Genomic DNA, 18362 nt, shown 5'->3' with positions numbered 1-18362 from the left:
CGTATCTTGCCTCGTGCAACCAACTGATCGATACGTCAGCATATGCACGTACACATGCCACGTGGTAATCTCGGCCTACTAAATTTATTTTTACCGAGATTCCACCACATTATGACATTCACAGTTAAAATGTCACATAGAACTAAACAAATTTTTAAAATTCTTATTTTCTCCCATTTTTTTTTTATAGTTTATTCATATTAAATTATGTTTCATACCTAAATATTTGATGTTAAATGAACGCCCTGTTTCCCCTAAATACAATGATATATAATAAGTGTGGGTGCCCATAATATGAAAGAGACTAATTACGCCTGAACAGACATATAGCGCAAATTCAAGTTTTTGTTTACATTTGTTTTGATCACAACTTGTACATTTGGCTCAGTCCTTAAGGGGTTAACTATAAATGAGACATTAACACATTGGTATAGGAACAATAGGTTAAGACCCTACAATCCAGGTAAACCCAGTGCATGCATTAAAGCAAATCTTACACTTTGTAAAATACATAAAAGTAATGCAGGACAACATGAATGAATATTATCATTACTATTGGCTTATGGTCTTAAACTGCAGCTAGAATTTATTCTGAACCCTAAATATGTCAATCCCTATATATATCACTGTGCAGATATTTACATATTATAATAATATAATTTATTTAGTACTGACATGTTTAGGGTTTTACAATTAGTTTGCATGACAAAGTTTCCCAAAACTAACTCACTCTCTAATGCTAATTATTATCAGTCTGTGAACAGAGAAAGGGGTGTGGCATACGCAGTGGGCGTGCCTCGTGTGGGCGGGGTTACGGAAATTGCCGAGGAAGAGCCGAGAAAAAGTTATGCTAGTAGGAGCATAGTAGAAGAGTAGGGGAAACACACTGGCAGTAGTTCTATTCAATAATGTTTACTTTATAATGGCACCAGATGAGCTGATAGGAACATTTCAAGAGTGTCTATGTTCACGTCATGTTTGTATTACTTTGGCAATGAGTAGTTGCTCTTCTAACACAAAGCAGGACATTGCCCCTTTAAGGCTAGCGGTGCCGCGCTGAATTCTGGGAGGTCACGTTCACATTGAGCAGGAACATGTGTGGTGAGTATGCTGTCAGTGAGAGGGTCCTGGGAGCCGGTTATATGCAGACTGCATGGATCAGAGTACTGAGTGTGAGGACTGCAGCGCTTCTCCCCAGCCTGCCTCCTGCCCTGTGCCAAGCCTGCCTCTCACTGACTCCAGCACTGTGCCCAGCCTGCCTCTCCCTGCCTCCTGCTCTGTGCCCTGCCAGCCTGACTTCCTCTGGCTTCAGCTCTGTGCCCACCCTGCCTTCCCTTAGCTCCAGCTCTGTGCCTACCCTGCCTTCCCTTAGCTCCAGCTCTGTGCCTACCCTGCCTTCCCTTAGCTCCAGCTCAGTGCCTACCCTGCCTTCCCTTAGCTCCAGCTCTGTGCCTACCCTGCCTTCCCTTAGCTCCAGCTCTGTGCCCACCCTGCCTTCCCTCAGCTCCAGCTCTGTGCCCACCATGTCTACCCTTAGCTCCAGCTCTGTGCCCACCCTGTCTACCCTTAGCTCCAGCTCTGTGCCCACCCTGTCTACCCTTAGCTCCAGCTCTGTGCCTACCCTGCCTTCCCTTAGCTCCAGCTCTGTGCCTACCCTGCCTTCCCTTAGCTCCAGTTCTGTGCCTACCATGCCTTCCCTTAGCTCCAGCTCTGTGCCTACCCTGCCTTCCCTTAGCTCCAGCTCTGTGCCCACCCTGCCTTCCCTTAGCTCCAGCTCTGTGCCCACCCTGCCTTCCCTTAGCTCCAGCTCTGTGCCCACCCTGTCTACCCTTAGCTCCAGCTCTGTGCCCACCATGTCTACCCTTCGCTCCAGCTCTGTGCCCACCCTGCCTTCCCTTAGCTCCAGCTCTGTGCCTACCCTGCCTTCCCTTAGCTCCAGCTCTGTGCCCACCCTGTCTACCCTTAGCTCCAGCTCTGTGCCTACCCTGCCTTCCCTTAGCTCCAGCTCTGTGCCTACCTTGCCTTCCCTTAGCTCCAGCTCTGTGCCTACCTTGCCTTCCCTTAGCTCCAGCTCTGTGCCCACCCTGCCTTCCCTTAGCTCCAGCTCTGTGCCCACCCTGCCTTCCCTTAGCTCCAGCTCTGTGCCCACCCTGCCTTCCCTTAGCTCCAGCTCTGTGCCCACCCTGTCTTCCCTTAGCTCCAGCTCTGTGCCCACCCTGTCTTCCCTTAGCTCCAGCTCTGTGCCCACCCTGTCTTCCCTTAGCTCCAGCTCTGTGCCCACCCTGTCTTCCCTTAGCTCCAGCTCTGTGCCCACCCTGCCTTCCCTTAGCTCCAGCTCTGTGCCCACCCTGCCTTCCCTTAGCTCCAGCTCTGTGCCTACCCTGCCTTCCCTTAGCTCCAGCTCTGTGCCTACCCTGCCTTCCCTTAGCTCCAGCTCTGTGCCTACCCTGCCTTCCCTTAGCTCCAGCTCTGTGCCTACCCTGCCTTCCCTTAGCTCCAGCTCTGTGCCTACCCTGCCTTCCCTTAGCTCCAGCTCTGTGCCTACCCTGCCTTCCCTTAGCTCCAGCTCTGTGCCTACCCTGCCTTCCCTTAGCTCCAGCTCTGTGCCTACCCTGCCTTCCCTTAGCTCCAGCTCTGTGCCTACCCTGCCTTCCCTTAGCTCCAGCTCTGTGCCTACCCTGCCTTCCCTTAGCTCCAGCTCTGTGCCTACCCTGCCTTCCCTTAGCTCCAGCTCTGTGCCTACCCTGCCTTCCCTTAGCTCCAGCTCTGTGCCTACCCTGCCTTCCCTTAGCTCCAGCTCTGTGCCTACCCTGCCTTCCCTTAGCTCCAGCTCTGTGCCTACCCTGCCTTCCCTTAGCTCCAGCTCTGTGCCTACCCTGCCTTCCCTTAGCTCCAGCTCTGTGCCTACCCTGCCTTCCCTTAGCTCCAGCTCTGTGCCTACCCTGCCTTCCCTTAGCTCCAGCTCTGTGCCTACCCTGCCTTCCCTTAGCTCCAGCTCTGTGCCTACCCTGCCTTCCCTTAGCTCCAGCTCTGTGCCTACCCTGCCTTCCCTTAGCTCCAGCTCTGTGCCTACCCTGCCTTCCCTTAGCTCCAGCTCTGTGCCTACCCTGCCTTCCCTTAGCTCCAGCTCTGTGCCTACCCTGCCTTCCCTTAGCTCCAGCTCTGTGCCTACCCTGCCTTCCCTTAGCTCCAGCTCTGTGCCTACCCTGCCTTCCCTTAGCTCCAGCTCTGTGCCTACCCTGCCTTCCCTTAGCTCCAGCTCTGTGCCTACCCTGCCTTCCCTTAGCTCCAGCTCTGTGCCTACCCTGCCTTCCCTTAGCTCCAGCTCTGTGCCTACCCTGCCTTCCCTTAGCTCCAGCTCTGTGCCTACCCTGCCTTCCCTTAGCTCCAGCTCTGTGCCTACCCTGCCTTCCCTTAGCTCCAGCTCTGTGCCTACCCTGCCTTCCCTTAGCTCCAGCTCTGTGCCTACCCTGCCTTCCCTTAGCTCCAGCTCTGTGCCTACCCTGCCTTCCCTTAGCTCCAGCTCTGTGCCTACCCTGCCTTCCCTTAGCTCCAGCTCTGTGCCTACCCTGCCTTCCCTTAGCTCCAGCTCTGTGCCTACCCTGCCTTCCCTTAGCTCCAGCTCTGTGCCTACCCTGCCTTCCCTTAGCTCCAGCTCTGTGCCTACCCTGCCTTCCCTTAGCTCCAGCTCTGTGCCTACCCTGCCTTCCCTTAGCTCCAGCTCTGTGCCTACCCTGCCTTCCCTTAGCTCCAGCTCAGTGCCTACCCTGCCTTCCCTTAGCTCCAGCTCTGTGCCTACCCTGCCTTCCCTTAGCTCCAGCTCTGTGCCTACCCTGCCTTCCCTTAGCTCCAGCTCTGTGCCTACCCTGCCTTCCCTTAGCTCCAGCTCTGTGCCTACCCTGCCTTCCCTTAGCTCCAGCTCTGTGCCTACCCTGCCTTCCCTTAGCTCCAGCTCTGTGCCTACCCTGCCTTCCCTTAGCTCCAGCTCTGTGCCTTCCCTGCCTTCCCTTAGCTCCAGCTCTGTGCCTTCCCTTAGCTCCAGCTCTGTGCCTACCCTGCCTTCCCTTAGCTCCAGCTCTGTGCCCACCCTGTCTTCCCTTAGCTCCAACTCACGCTCCAGCTAGCATTCCTTCTCCTGGCTCCAGCTCTGTGCGCACCCTGCCTTCCCTTAGCTCCAGCTCTGTGCCCAGCCTGCCTTCCCCTGGCTCCAGCTCTGTGCCCACCCTGCCTTCCCTTAGCTCCAGCTCTGTGCCCACCCTGCCTTCCCTTAGCTCCAGCTCTGTGCCCACCCTGCCTTCCCTTAGCTCCAGCTCTGTGCCCACCCTGCCTTCCCTTAGCTCCAGCTCTGTGCCCACCCTGCCTTCCCTTAGCTCCAGCTCTGTGCGCACCCTGCCTTCCCTTAGCTCCAGCTCTGTGCGCACCCTGCCTTCCCTTAGCTCCAGCTCTGTGCGCACCCTGCCTTCCCTTAGCTCCAGCTCTGTGCGCACCCTGCCTTCCCTTAGCTCCAGCTCTGTGCGCACCCTGCCTTCCCTTAGCTCCAGCTCTGTGCGCACCCTGCCTTCCCTTAGCTCCAGCTCTGTGCGCACCCTGCCTTCCCTTAGCTCCAGCTCTGTGCGCACCCTGCCTTCCCTTAGCTCCAGCTCTGTGCGCACCCTGCCTTCCCTTAGCTCCAGCTCTGTGCGCACCCTGCCTTCCCTTAGCTCCAGCTCTGTGCGCACCCTGCCTTCCCTTAGCTCCAGCTCTGTGCGCACCCTGCCTTCCCTTAGCTCCAGCTCTGTGCGCACCCTGCCTTCCCTTAGCTCCAGCTCTGTGCGCACCCTGCCTTCCCTTAGCTCCAGCTCTGTGCGCACCCTGCCTTCCCTTAGCTCCAGCTCTGTGCGCACCCTGCCTTCCCTTAGCTCCAGCTCTGTGCGCACCCTGCCTTCCCTTAGCTCCAGCTCTGTGCGCACCCTGCCTTCCCTTAGCTCCAGCTCTGTGCGCACCCTGCCTTCCCTTAGCTCCAGCTCTGTGCGCACCCTGCCTTCCCTTAGCTCCAGCTCTGTGCGCACCCTGCCTTCCCTTAGCTCCAGCTCTGTGCGCACCCTGCCTTCCCTTAGCTCCAGCTCTGTGCGCACCCTGCCTTCCCTTAGCTCCAGCTCTGTGCGCACCCTGCCTTCCCTTAGCTCCAGCTCTGTGCGCATCCTGCCTTCCCTTAGCTCCAGCTCTGTGCGCACCCTGCCTTCCCTTAGCTCCAGCACTGTGCGCACCCTGCCTTCCCTTAGCTCCAGCTCTGAGCGCACCCTGCCTTCCCTTAGCTCCAGCTCTGTGCCCAGCCTGCCTTCCCCTGGCTCCAGCTCTGTGCCCCCCCCCCCCCCCAGCCTGCCTGCCTGCCTGCCTTCCCCTGGCTCCAGCTCTGTGCCCAGCCCGCCTGCCTTCCCCTGGCTCCAGCTCTTTGCCCCCCAGCCTGCCTGCCTTCCCCTGGCTCCAGCTCTTTGCCCCCCAGCCTGCCTGCATTCCCCTGGCTCCAGCTCTTTGCCCCCCAGCCTGCCTGCCTTCCCCTGGCTCCAGCTCTGTGCCCCCCAGCCTGCCTGCCTTCCCCTGGCTCCAGCTCTGTGCCCCCAGCCTGCCTGCCTTCCCCTGGCTCCAGCTCTGTGCCCAGCCTTCCTTGCCATGGGGGCAGCTTTGGTCACTGTCTGCTTTTTTGTGATTGAATCTCTGTATATGAATTACAATACTGCAGCTCATACTGTAAATACCTTTTAATTGGTTAATTGTTAGATATTCCTCTGTAAGTGCTTCATTACAAAAAAAAATATCAAACCCTCACTAGGAAGACAGAAAAAAACTTACATGAAACGATTACAAGCTATATTCACTCATTTACAAAAGTTTACAGAGTTTGGTTCATGAATGAATAACAATTAAAATATGGTCTATGATGACACTATTTTTCTGTATATATTTTACAGAGAGCAATAAAGTCAGACATTTAACCTGCCAAAAGCGTCATTGTCACCGTCTGCAGCGGTGACATCGCTGTTTGCAGTCTGGTTGGCCCCAGGGACAGGTAATGGTGAGATTACTTACTTGAACCTGTCCCTCGTGGGCGCCGCCATCTTGGTTGCGTTTCTCATGTTCAACTCCTGTCGCTTCAGTGCCCGAAGCCAACGTCACTGCTGTACTCTCATGCATTAACGGGAGTAGATCATTGAGGTCTATGGAGAACCATACAAGAACGCGGGATCTTCCACAGACACAGTCAATTCCCTGCAGTCCTCATTGATGACCACTGTAGGGATTGATACGTAGGGAGTGTCTTGTGTCAAGTGGAGAAGAAATGCAGAGACAAAGTAGTCCCTACTTTTTCTCTTTATATCTCCTGACAAGGTTGGAATTTCAGATTCTATCTTTATAAAATACTAATTTTTCAAGGCGTGATGACCATGCCACTTTAAATGTTACCCATTAATACATAAACAGGCAGTGTGAGAAATAAAGTTACCCTGTCCCTTCTAATTAGTAGTATAGTTCTAGAACAGAATATTGTTAATAGCATTAAGTGTATAAAATACCACCTTATATGAATTGTTGTCTGACAGCAGAAGGGACCAGTTTTGGGGCATTCTTAGTATTTCCTTGTGTATATTTACTGTTAATTCTGCTACATCACAGAATATTAAACAATGTATTTGTCATTTTAGGTGCACATATATAATATGGAGATGATGGGAAGCATCAAGGTGCCAACAATACACTAGTTTCTGCTACCGCACTGCATTCATGAACTTACACAGAATCCCGTTTTTATGATGCCAACAGGCTGGGCATATGCATAACGACACCCTGATTTATCTTTATTTTGCAAAGATATGTTTGCCTTAAATTCACATCACACAGCAAAATGCCTGCATGTTTGGAAGCACAAGATTTGTGTGCGCTTCAGACACTCCTGTATGTGGAATTTATGTGGTACAAATCTATACGATCGACATGCCTTCCTAGAGAAAATTCATTGCTCAAACCTTCTTCATCAAATGCATTATAGTTCCCAAAAGGTAGGGTTGCTGGATTCATTCATTACAATTGTACAAGGACTTTTTACACTGAGTTAATCTAATTTGTAAACTGTTTACTGCATTTTTAATGCACTGTTTTAATTGTTTGGTATTTTAAGTCACTTTGCGATTTTGAGACTTTCTTTATCTTGAATGCAGGTAAGTTGTGGGTAAAATAACCTTTACCTCATATTTTGCCCTTAATTAACAAATGTAGTATGAATAACTAGCTCATAAACTTAAAACAGATCTACCACTTTTGGAGTCATTGTGTTTTTTTTGCAAAGACCACCCCAGGGTAAAATGTCAATTTACGTGGAAAGAAATGTCTTTCTCATCAACGTCACCATCATTTTCTGGGTCTTAATTTTTTAGCGATGCTTTTTTTTTTAAACAGTGGTGAGATTGTATAGTATTCCATAGATCATGTTAAGCAAGAAGACATCGTGCATCTGTGAGATGCTGTATGTATCATGGGTGAATGTTAATGGGAAACAGCAAGTGTCAGTAGCTCCATCCATTGACACATTTTGATTATAAAAACAATTGTCTTGTTCGTGACAGAAAGGTAATCCATCTTTTGTTGTATGTCCTATTTTGATTGCAGTGGAATTTTAATTCAATTTCAATGTAGTCTTTGATCTTTTCATACATATTCTATATGTTCTATTTTGTATTTTTCAGTGAAAAAAAATTTAAATTAGATTTTCATAGATCTGACCATCTTTTACATAAATGTTATAATCCTTTAAATCAATACAGGAGGGTTAAAAATAGATTATTGGAGCACTCTGGGAAACATAACGTCATTGGAATAGAGTTATGGTGCCAGGAGGTCCATGACACTGGCTCCTTCAAGGGTTAAACCATTAATGAACGGTTTAACATACAAAGTGTTTGAACCTAGGGATAGTCAGCTCTGCCCAACACATTTAGTTTCTGTCCAAGGCTTGAATCTGGAAGCTTTGGACAGAGGCACCACTGATAAGCTGACACTCTCAAACCATCAGCACTTCTCAATCCAAGGCTTTCTGATTCAACCTGCGCACATGATGCCACAATGAGACCCAGCTTTTAGACTATGACGTAATTAATGGTATCCCTGGATGTATTTACAGGTGATTGCGGGGTAAGATAAAGCAGTGCTCATTACATGCATAACATTTTGGATTTTATTGGTGGCAATGAAGTCACAGGAAATAATTTTCATCTGCACAAATCACTGTAATTGCTCCTTCAGGCTGCGCAAGTTATACTGAAGGAGGTTGCAGGGATATATTCTGTGACACCTTGCTACTATAGCAGCCTCCATCTGCAAATTCTAGGACCGTCCACACAGAGATCTGTGAGTTTCATGCACCAAAAAAAGGCTATTAGTTTGTACTTGCCCCGCAGATGAAACATTGCTAGATCACAAGATAGGCAAAACAGAATCTCAAGGAGAAGAATGGATCATCTGGAAAAACCAAAGTCAGTTGTGAAATAAAATGGATTGGCATATTACTATGAGATCGCACCTGGGCTCTTCTGGCACCATAACAACTACAATGAACAGTACTTGGAGTGTTCCTTTAATAATGCGGAAATGTAAATTTCACATTATCAATGCGGTTATGGAGGGGCAGTCTCTGAATGCTGTGGAGAGCCTTCCAATCAAACCGCTCCAATTGGTTGCTAACAAACAGTGGTTCGGAGCCCAAAGACTATTGCGGCTCAACCACAAGCTGTTGTGGTTATGTTGCTTCAAATGCCCTTTAATTAAAGTAGCACATAATATGTGACTGTTGGCCTCTGACTGGTATGGGTTATCCTACGTTTTATGCCATTTATGTATTCTAAACCTTTTGTGTGTGTGTGTGTGTGTGTGTGTTCTGTATTGCAGGAAAAGCTTGACATGTCTGAATATTCTGTAGACTGTATTAGAAATTTCAGTATAATAGCCCATGTGGACCATGGTAAAAGTACTCTTGCTGACAGGCTTCTTGAAATTACAGGTACGTAACAATCCCGAAGAATTATAACTTTGTTACCCTTTAATTGTTTTTTGACTTATTTGATTCTTATTTATTTTTATCAAGGGCGTATTCCGAAAGCAGACTCTAATAGGCAAGTTTTGGATAAGCTGCAAGTGGAGCGAGAAAGAGGAATTACAGTGAAAGCACAGACCGCATCACTTTTTTACACCTTTAAAAACAAAAAGTATCTTTTAAATTTGATAGACACCCCGGTAAATTCCACATATATCCCTTATTTATTTTTAGATTTTACGTTTTAAACACTCTTTTCAGTATTTGTTTTCCATTGATTATTTCTAAAGAACTTGATAACATTTATATTTCTGTCATTTGGTCATGGTGTATGCAAAACTATATGCAATGTTGTATAGCATACAAGATCTACTTATTTGAAGAGTGTTGCCCCATCCAAGATGGCTACCTGCAATGGGTGTTCATAGGATTTACTCAACATTCTATATAGACCAGCATGCAGCTAGGTTTAATGACTGAGTGTTTAGATAACTTCAGAGAACAGATTTGTAGTATGTTACCTCTATTGCAATGGTGTAGGCAGTACTCCTACTTTGGGAGTTTTTAAGAGCCTGAGTACTGCTACTGTGCATCTATCACACTAACATTTCTGGGTGTTGGGAAAAGATACTTTAACATGGACTTTGTAGCACATCAAAGGGTTAGAAGAAGGAGGAATACTACAATGGCAATATATATGTTTACTAGTGTGTTTGTGTGATTATGTATGTGACTGTTTTCCCAGACACATGGGGATGAAAATTTGCTGGGGGTGCACAGTTTCACTAAATAGACTGATGGCACCCAGACTAACCTCTTAGGGGTCCTGTTAGGATGAGCTGTGGAACCAAATTTGTCTCACCAGGAAAATGCGAATGGATCTATGATTACAGATAAAGGCGACATAGAAGAAACACGTAGTTTGAGAATAAAATCTAATCTATGCGTTTGGTAGCACAATATATGGAAGTATCACTATGTAATGTTGCCATAATGTGAAGAAAAGTGTCCTAAACCGTGCATAGCAAGTTGCCATTTGGAAGCACAATACATACCCATAAGCGTTTGGGTTAACAAGGTCACATGGCCTAAAAGCTGTCACATGAACAAAATGTATACAGAAAATAAATCTAATGAAAATAAAGTGTATATATAATCACACAATGGTCATATAGCATAACTAGGATACTCATACACAAAAATTAGAATAGCAATAGTACAATGATGTGTATACATATATAGTGTGAATCACTGAATTGGACATGATGTGACTAAGAACAAGCATGAACACCTGGGTCCAGTGAACATATTCAAAATAACTACTGGTATCCTATACCCTATGTACCAATGCCAAAAGAGAGGATATAAAAAAGAAAATGGTAGGCATTAGACAGATAACTCATAATTTCAGAAATGAATAGTGTAAGTCAATTTATCTGAGGCCACATAATTATGTAAGCCAATCAGCATCACCCCTAATAACTTTATTTTAATGAAGTTATGGTGCCCAAACCCGTCATTTGAACTGGAAAAGGTAGGGGGGAAATCTGCTTACATCCTAAAAAGCACATTACGTTTTTTTTTTTTTTTATATTTTTTCTTTTCCAAAACTCAATGTACACTCTCAACATTTAAATAGTCTCTGACAAGTTTAGCTTTGGATAGCTATACACATTTATGCATTATGCTGGTGAAATTACCACCATCAAATCTGTATCTTAAAGCTTTTGCCTCCTCCTAAATAACTGCTGGAATCTATGTGTCCCTGCCTAAATATGCCAAACACATTCTAGGTGGGATATTGCACACATTTGTGGAAGGGTTTATGCAAGGGTTGACAATACTAATTTACACAAACAAACCTGGGCAAAGGTGAGGGAACTTAATTAGGCTGTATGGAGGTTGGCACTTATAACATGTTCGAGCATGAGTAAGTTATATTTAATTCCTTAATAATGTCCGCTCATACATACGCTACTAGTTTGTTAGTACACGTGGGCATACATTTAAAGATTTTTTTGTGTTGCTCTTTGTATAATGTATATTGCTTCTGTGTGTATTTTCCAGGGCCATGTTGATTTTAACTATGAAGTTTCAAGGTCCCTTTCTGCTTGTCAAGGTGTCCTGCTTGTGGTCGATGCAAATGAGGTCATTTTTCTTTTTACTTCTTAATTAACTTCTTAAAACTTAATTGTTAGAAAATAGGCACACTCGTGGCATAAATGCGGTTAGAATAATTGTATATAGTGCTCAAAACTCCAGTTTAATTACATTACATTATACTCCACAATCAATAAATAAGGGAGCAATATCCATACCATCAATGAAGAACTCAATAAACTGAAAAATAAGTATACCATTAGATAACCAAAAATAAATACTAACTTCAAAAAAGTAGGTAGAAGTGGACTGATATCCAGATAGGTTAGGCTGCAAAACATTGCACCAAGGGCCAAGTGCAAATTCTATCTGCCATCCATAGCATTTTGTGATCATTTTGGGCGATTGCATGTTAAGTCCCATCCTCTTGGTATTGTCTAGGTGTAGATTAACTCTCAAGTTAGTTTTTCCTATCAGATTAGAGGCAGTGCTTACACCATAGGGATATCCAATCTGGAGGGAAAAAACAGGCAGGCAAATCTCCAAACATTTTAACCCCTCCCCTAATTACCTCCTTTCCAATAAGTAGCAGCTCCTCCTGATCATCCCCAGTTCTTTGCCTGCCTTCGGCAGGGGAGGTTATGCAGGAAGGTTCTCCAGGAAGCAGGTGAGAAGGGCTGAGGTTCGGGAGGCTCTGCTTCCTTGATGTTCGGGTAAGTAGCGTTTAACACGCCGGACGGCGTGGTCCCTCAGAATTTATTCCGTCTCTTGCCGTGCCAGGTGCCGGTCTGACGAAGGACGCAGGCGTGCGTCGGCTGGGAGGTCCTGTCGGTGGAACGCACACACAGGTTGCGTTGCGTTCCACCAGGGAGTCGCAGAGCGCTATGCACATGCGCAATGCGAACCTGGATTCAGGCGCCAAATTTGAACTTGGCGTTTTTTGTTTGGTTACAGGACTTAAAAGGAGCATTACCAGCAGCAACCTCTGTTTGCCAGGAGCTCTCAGAACGGTTGCAAAGTGTGTTTCTCACCTGCCCTCCAACACACTCTCAGGCCATTTAAGGTAAGACTGATTAAGTTTTTATTTAAATGGTTCTAGCCTGAATCTTTAGGGAAAAATTTTGTTTATTTTCCCTTGTTTGTTTTCTGTTCCCAGTATATAATCCTGAAAATTTGGATAAAGTTGCTGAGAAGGGGAAATGTACATCTAGCCAAGCATTTAATGTGCTCTGTGTGTGGCCATCTTATGCCAGATGGTTGTAAAAAGGAAACTTTGCTCTGTGTGTTCAAAGAAGCTTCAGAGGAAGCACAAAGAACAGAAATGTCCACTTTATCAGCTGGTTGCAACAAAGTATGCAGCAAACAGTTGTGGATATGTGGTCAGCAGCATTACAGACAATCCAGGCTTCGGTTGCCCAGGATTCTCAGATTGTTATACATGCTAACAAAAGCCTAAGATCTTGGGAAGTTCCGATTCTAGTTTGGAACTAGTGGTTCTGAGTATGGCGATAATTCAGCAGTGTCTCATCAAATGAGGAATCTGCATTCCCAGTAGAATCCATTTGGGGTATTGATTAAAGAAGTGCAGTGGCATTTGAACTTGAGGAACAGGGTAGAAGTCCAATAGGTTTCTTTTTCAACCACAGATTGGGGAGTTGATTTAAAAGATTGGAAAATTCCCAAGTCACATGCTGTTTATTGGCTAGACAGTTTTTAAATCTCTCTTTTCCATAGAAGCGGAACAAGACTGTAAGCTGGATACTATCCCTGTAGTGGGCGTTCCTATTGCTCAAATAGGTAAGAAGACTACATTACCAATTGGAGATTTAAGCGGGCTCAAGGAGGTCATGGATAAACGCATGGACTCCTCCTTAAAGATGTTGTTCATCTCTTCTGCAGCCCAAGCTAAGGCTTTGATTACGGGGTCATCCGTTACCAAGGCCCATAAACTTGGTTGGAAGAACTAGAAAAGTGGATGCCTCTGCAGAAAGCCTGAAATTATCGGCCAAGAATATAGGTATTTCAACAGTCGCCAGAAGAGCGCTTTGGCTTAGAAATTGGTCAGCAGATGCGGCATCTAATAATTCACTGTGTGAACTGTCTTTTGAACCGGGTAGACTTTTTGGTTCAAAACTGGATGAGTTGCTGAAACAGATGAAGAAGGAAGGAAAGCTTTACCAGTATCATATAGGAAGCAGTTTAGAAGCCGTAACGCAGAGACACTTCCCTCATTTAGAAGTTTCTTTCGTAGAAACTATTTCAAGGGTCAACAGAAAAGAGCCTTTGATTATAGGAAGAAGGAAAGGTTTACTGCCAAGAGAAATAAAAAATGATGACGCCAGGCCTGTAGGTGGAAGGTTGAGTCACTTCCTAGAGCACTGGAAAGAGACAACATCGGATCGCTGGGTCCTTACAGTGATGGAGCACGGATACGCTCTAGAATTATCACAAGCCCCAAAGGACATGTTTCTATGTTCCGAGATTCATTCTCTAGATATGGAACTCCCTCTGATGCGGGAAGTATCGACTGTTACTAAAAAGAGTGGTGGAAGAAGTTCCTCTAAAGGAAAGACATCAAGGCACCTATTCAAGACTTTTCTTGGTACCAAAACCAGATGGTTCGTTCAGACCTATCCTAGACCTAAAGGCCGTAAACAAGCGGATTATCAAAAAGAAATTCCTCATGGAAACAGTAAAGTCAGCTGCTCTGCTTATTCACCCATAAAGTTGGTTTGCGTCCCTGGATTTGAAAGATGCCTATCTTCATGTACCCATAGCAGAATCCAGCAAAAGTTTTCTACGGTTGCGGTGTGCTGCCAATCGGTAACCAAACATTACCAATTCAGAGCACTGCCTTTCGGCCTGTCATCAGCGCCCAGAGTATTCACAAAGCTTCTAGTAGTAGTTTCAGCTTTTCTAAGAGGTATGGGCATCGCTGTCATTCCATATTTGGACGACTGGCTGTTCATTGCAGAGTCCCAAGTTCAACTACAGTTAGACCTGGGGACAGCCATCAAATCGCTGGAAAAGCATGGCTGGCTAATAAATTTCAACAAATCGGAACTAGTGCCAGTTCAAAGGATCCAGTTCTTGGGTCTAATTTTGGATTCTATCGCGATGAAGTTATTCCTGCCAGAAGAGAAGATACTAAAGATCAAGCGGTTAATCCGGAATCTCAGAGAAATAAGTGTGTTTTCAATCAGAGAAGCCAGGTGCTTGCTGGGTCTGTTTACAGCCTCAATCCCGGCAGTCGGTTGGGCAAAAGCCAGAATGAGACCTCTACAAAGAAACATTCTGCAAGTCTGGTATCGACAGGATCTCGGCCTAGATGGGCTGATGAGGTTTAACGATCTAACTTTGAAAAGTCTGCAGTGGTGGACATTTTCTCGATTCCTCCACGAGGGTCTGTCAGTCCGGATGAAGTCCTTCACTATCATAACAACAGACGCCTCTGCGCTGGGCTGGGGGGCCCATCTGGGAGACATAAAGAAGCAGGAGTCCTGGCAAGAGAAGGATATGAGAAGTTCCTCGAACTTCAGGGAATTAAAGGCCGTATGGATGGCACTCTTGGCGTTTCAGTTTCTCATCAAAGATCAACATATTCAAATTCGTTCAGACAATCGAACGACAGTGGCATATTTGAACAAACAGGGAGGTACGAGATCAACAAGATTAGAAAGCCTTTGTTCAATAATCATGCTGTGGGCAGAAGTGCACCTTATGTCAATCTCTGCAGTTCACATTTTAGGAAAGTTCAATGTGGTGGCAGATGCCCTGAGCAGGCATCATTTGAAACAAGCAGACGTTTTGCATCCCTAAATCCAGCAGACAGGCCGGATTTCATAGATTCCCTGTCAGTACCATGGAAGTTCAAGCTGGCATATATCTTCCCGCCAGTAGTGCTTCTTCCCAGAATACTTCCAAAAGTAAGGCTGGAAAATGTAAGTGTTATCCTAATCCTTCCATGGTGGCCAAGAAGAAGTTGGTTCTCGGTTCTCCTGAACTTTCCGGGGGCCACCTTTTGGAAGCTTCCTCTTTCAGGAGTAATTCTAGAGGACGCCATGGTGCCTCTTCCGGCCCTTCGGAGATTCCGTTTGACGGCCTGGTTTCTGAACTCCAGATTTTAGAGGGTAAAGGTCTGGATCCTGAAGTTATAAAAAAATTTTTTTGGCATCTTACAAGGAATCTACTGCAAGGTTCTACGTTAGGATTTGGAAGTTTTTTTCAGCGGTGTTGTAGGCTTGAAGTCAACCCTGTTTCCGCGTCCATCCAGAAGATTCTATGCTTCCGTCAGATGGGATTTGCAAAGGTCTTAAACCTGCTTCATTTAGATTACATGTTTCTGCTATCAGTTTCTTCTCCCTCAGATGTTTCACCTCGAATTTTCTGATTTCAAGGTTCTTCAGAGCTCTGACACGTTTGGTGCCCTTTGTTAGGGAAGCCTGTCCTCCCTGGGATCTGAATTTGGTCCTTTCCGCGCTTTGAGTACCGTCTGTTGAACCATTGGAAGAAGTTTCCCTGAAGATGTTTTCGTTGGATACCGTTTTTTTTTTTTTTTGGTGGCTATTCGTCAGCTAAAAGAGTATGTGAGATCCGAGCGCTTCGGGAGTATTTTCCCTTTTTGGTTTTCATCAGGACAAGGAGGTTCTGAAGCTCGATCCTTCAGGTATCACTAAAGTTTTTTCTGTTGCCAATGTCAACCGAGAAGTGGTTTTGCCGACCGTTTGTCGGAATCCGTCTAATGCCTTGGTAAGTAATTTTCACTGCTTAGACGTAAAGATATGTCTTTGGCAATATCTAAAAGCTACGGAATCCTTCCGGTAGGATATCAGTATGTTTGTCTTGTTCATAGGCACAAAGAAAAGGTATGTTGGTTTCGAAGAGTTCTCTGGCTAGATGGCTGAAGGATTGTTTTCTGTTATCTTATTCTAAGAGTAGCACGGAATTTGCAGGCCCTATAAAGGCACATTCTACTAGAGCTGTTTCGCCGTCATGGGCTCTGCGTGCAGCTGCTTCTCCGTCTCGAATTTGTTCAGCTGCTATTCGGTCCTCTCTCCATTCGTTCTCAAGACACTACAAGTGGGACATACTGGCCTCGGAGTATGCAGCTTTTGGGCGCAGGGTGCTTCAAGCAGTAGTGAACTGAAACCCGCCCTCAGGATCTGCTTTATTATATCCCTATGGTGTAAGCACTGCCTCTAATCTGATAGGAAAAACATAAATTTTGCTTACCGAAAATTTCTTTTTCCTGAAGATTAGAGGCAGTGCTACAATTCCCGCCCCTTTTTCTAATAAACTCAGTAATTTTGCAGCTATTTGGCTTATGTATTGTCTGGGGATGATCAGGAGGAGCTGCTACTTATTGGAAAGGAGGTAATTAGGGGAGGGGTTAAAATGTTTGGAGATTTGCCTGCCTGTTTTTTCCCTCCAGATTGGATATCCCTATGGTGTAAGCACTGCCTCTAATCTTCAGGAAAAAGAAATTTTCGGTAAGCAAAATTTATGTTTTTCTGGGGTTCTAACTTGAGATGACAAATGCTACTCTTTCTATGTCATGCTATATTTTATTAATGGTAAAATTATAGTGGGGAAAAAAAACTGGTTGGTCAGAAATCTTTTTTTTTTTTTTTTTCTTAACGATATTTTCTATGTTGTTTATATTTTGAGTGCCCTCCTTTTTGGACACTTTTTTTTTTTTTTTTCAATTGTTTTACTTTTAAAGCCTCAAATTGCCACTGATGGCTTATATGTACACGGGCAGCATCAGTATTTCATAACGATTATAGCTAAATTATTTCCTATAATTAAAACAATGCACATATTGACTATTATTTTTCCATCTCAGCTCATGGAAAAAAATCTAATTATGCATATTTCTATATTTTATGTATTGCCTAAATAGCGGTACTTTTAAGAACATTAGAGGGAAACATCTGTGTAGTGAGTTTGATGTAGCATTTTTTTAGATGGTCTTTCATATCGCTATTTTTTATTTTCTCCTTTAAGGGTGTTCAAGCGCAGACTGTGGCAAACTTCTTTCTGGCCTTTGAAGCACAACTTACAATTATTCCAGTTATAAACAAGGTCAGGAACAAACGTGGATGGCCATTGCTTCTTTCAGATATATAGCTTTACACTGGTATAAAAAATGTGTTCAGGCTCTTATGACACCTCCTGCAGACTGCGAAAATGAGTCAAGTGTCGTCTGTGCTTATTTGCATACTTCATATAGCATTCTGTGAGCGGTATATGATCTTTTAGAGTTGTTGTGTGATAAATAGATGTGTTTTACCACTGCGTTTATAATTATATCAGGTAAAAAAAATATTTAATTTTTTTTCCAGATTGATTTAAAGAATGCAGAACCAGAAAGAGTAGAAAAACAAATTGAAAAAATGTTTGACATTCCAGGAAGTGACTGCATTAAGGTATGTACACAATTTACACATGTTATTAAGGTGTTTTTTTTTTTTTTGTCTGTAATATTACAAAATCTAGCTGATAGTTTAATATGATACATATATAGTATAATATGAATGTTTTTTCAAGTTTTTGTTCACTTGTTTTGTATTCATTGTCATCTTGGACAAGATGTTGCAAAACACTGTATAATATCTGGTGTATTTAATGGTATTGGAAAGAGAAATTCTTTTTTTTATTATTATTATTGTTCCCTTTGTTTTACAGTTATATATTATGCAAATTAATAGATCCCTACATCTTTATATACATTATTCTAGATTTCTGCTAAGTTTGGGACAAATGTGGAACGCGTTCTAGAAGAAGTTATAACCAAAATCCCACCGTATGTATTTCTTTCTGTTGTAATCACTTTATAAATAATACTGAACAGAGCTTTTTGTTGCTAATGTTTACAGTGTTCATACTGTAAAGTTTTTATTTTTGTAATTTTTAACTTCATTTTGGTATTTTTTTTATGGTAAGCTATGGTTTTAACAAAGTTAAATGTCAATTTATAATTTTATGCATTTACCCAAATGATTATTTTCATGGAATGTGACCTGTTAAAAATAACAACATGATTTTCCATATCTCTGGATTGTATTCATTTATTTTAAAGAAGATAGTTGGTGTGACGCTCAGGCTAACTTCATCCCACCGTATATAGCACTATAAAGGGAAGATAAAAAATATATTGAAATATACAGAAAGTCACGTTGAAGGGGGGGAAAAAGCCACA

General features: G+C 44.5%; 1 protein-coding gene across 3 annotated transcripts in view; it reads left to right on the top strand.

Moving 5' to 3' along the window:
* The first annotated feature begins 872 nt into the window (after positions 1-872).
* The window catches only part of GUF1 (GTP binding elongation factor GUF1), a 36890-nt gene continuing 19400 nt past the window's right edge, over positions 873-18362 (top strand). Inside the window, exons 1-8 of one of the 3 annotated variants that reach the window (XM_063457915.1) lie at positions 873-1096; positions 6681-7034; positions 8917-9028; positions 9113-9261; positions 11129-11209; positions 17168-17245; positions 17506-17589; positions 17902-17966. In XM_063457915.1, coding sequence (XP_063313985.1) covers positions 6849-7034; positions 8917-9028; positions 9113-9261; positions 11129-11209; positions 17168-17245; positions 17506-17589; positions 17902-17966 — 755 coding nt within the window. In that variant the 5' untranslated portion in view covers positions 873-1096; positions 6681-6848. The other 2 variants (XM_063457916.1, XM_063457917.1) reach the window with 2 other exon arrangements.

This window comes from Pelobates fuscus, chromosome 6 (genome assembly GCF_036172605.1).
Source record: "Pelobates fuscus isolate aPelFus1 chromosome 6, aPelFus1.pri, whole genome shotgun sequence".
In the NCBI taxonomy this organism is placed as follows: Eukaryota; Metazoa; Chordata; class Amphibia; order Anura; family Pelobatidae; genus Pelobates; species Pelobates fuscus.
Note: the sequence above shows the minus strand (reverse complement) of the source record. Positions and strands in the feature narration are given on the sequence as shown.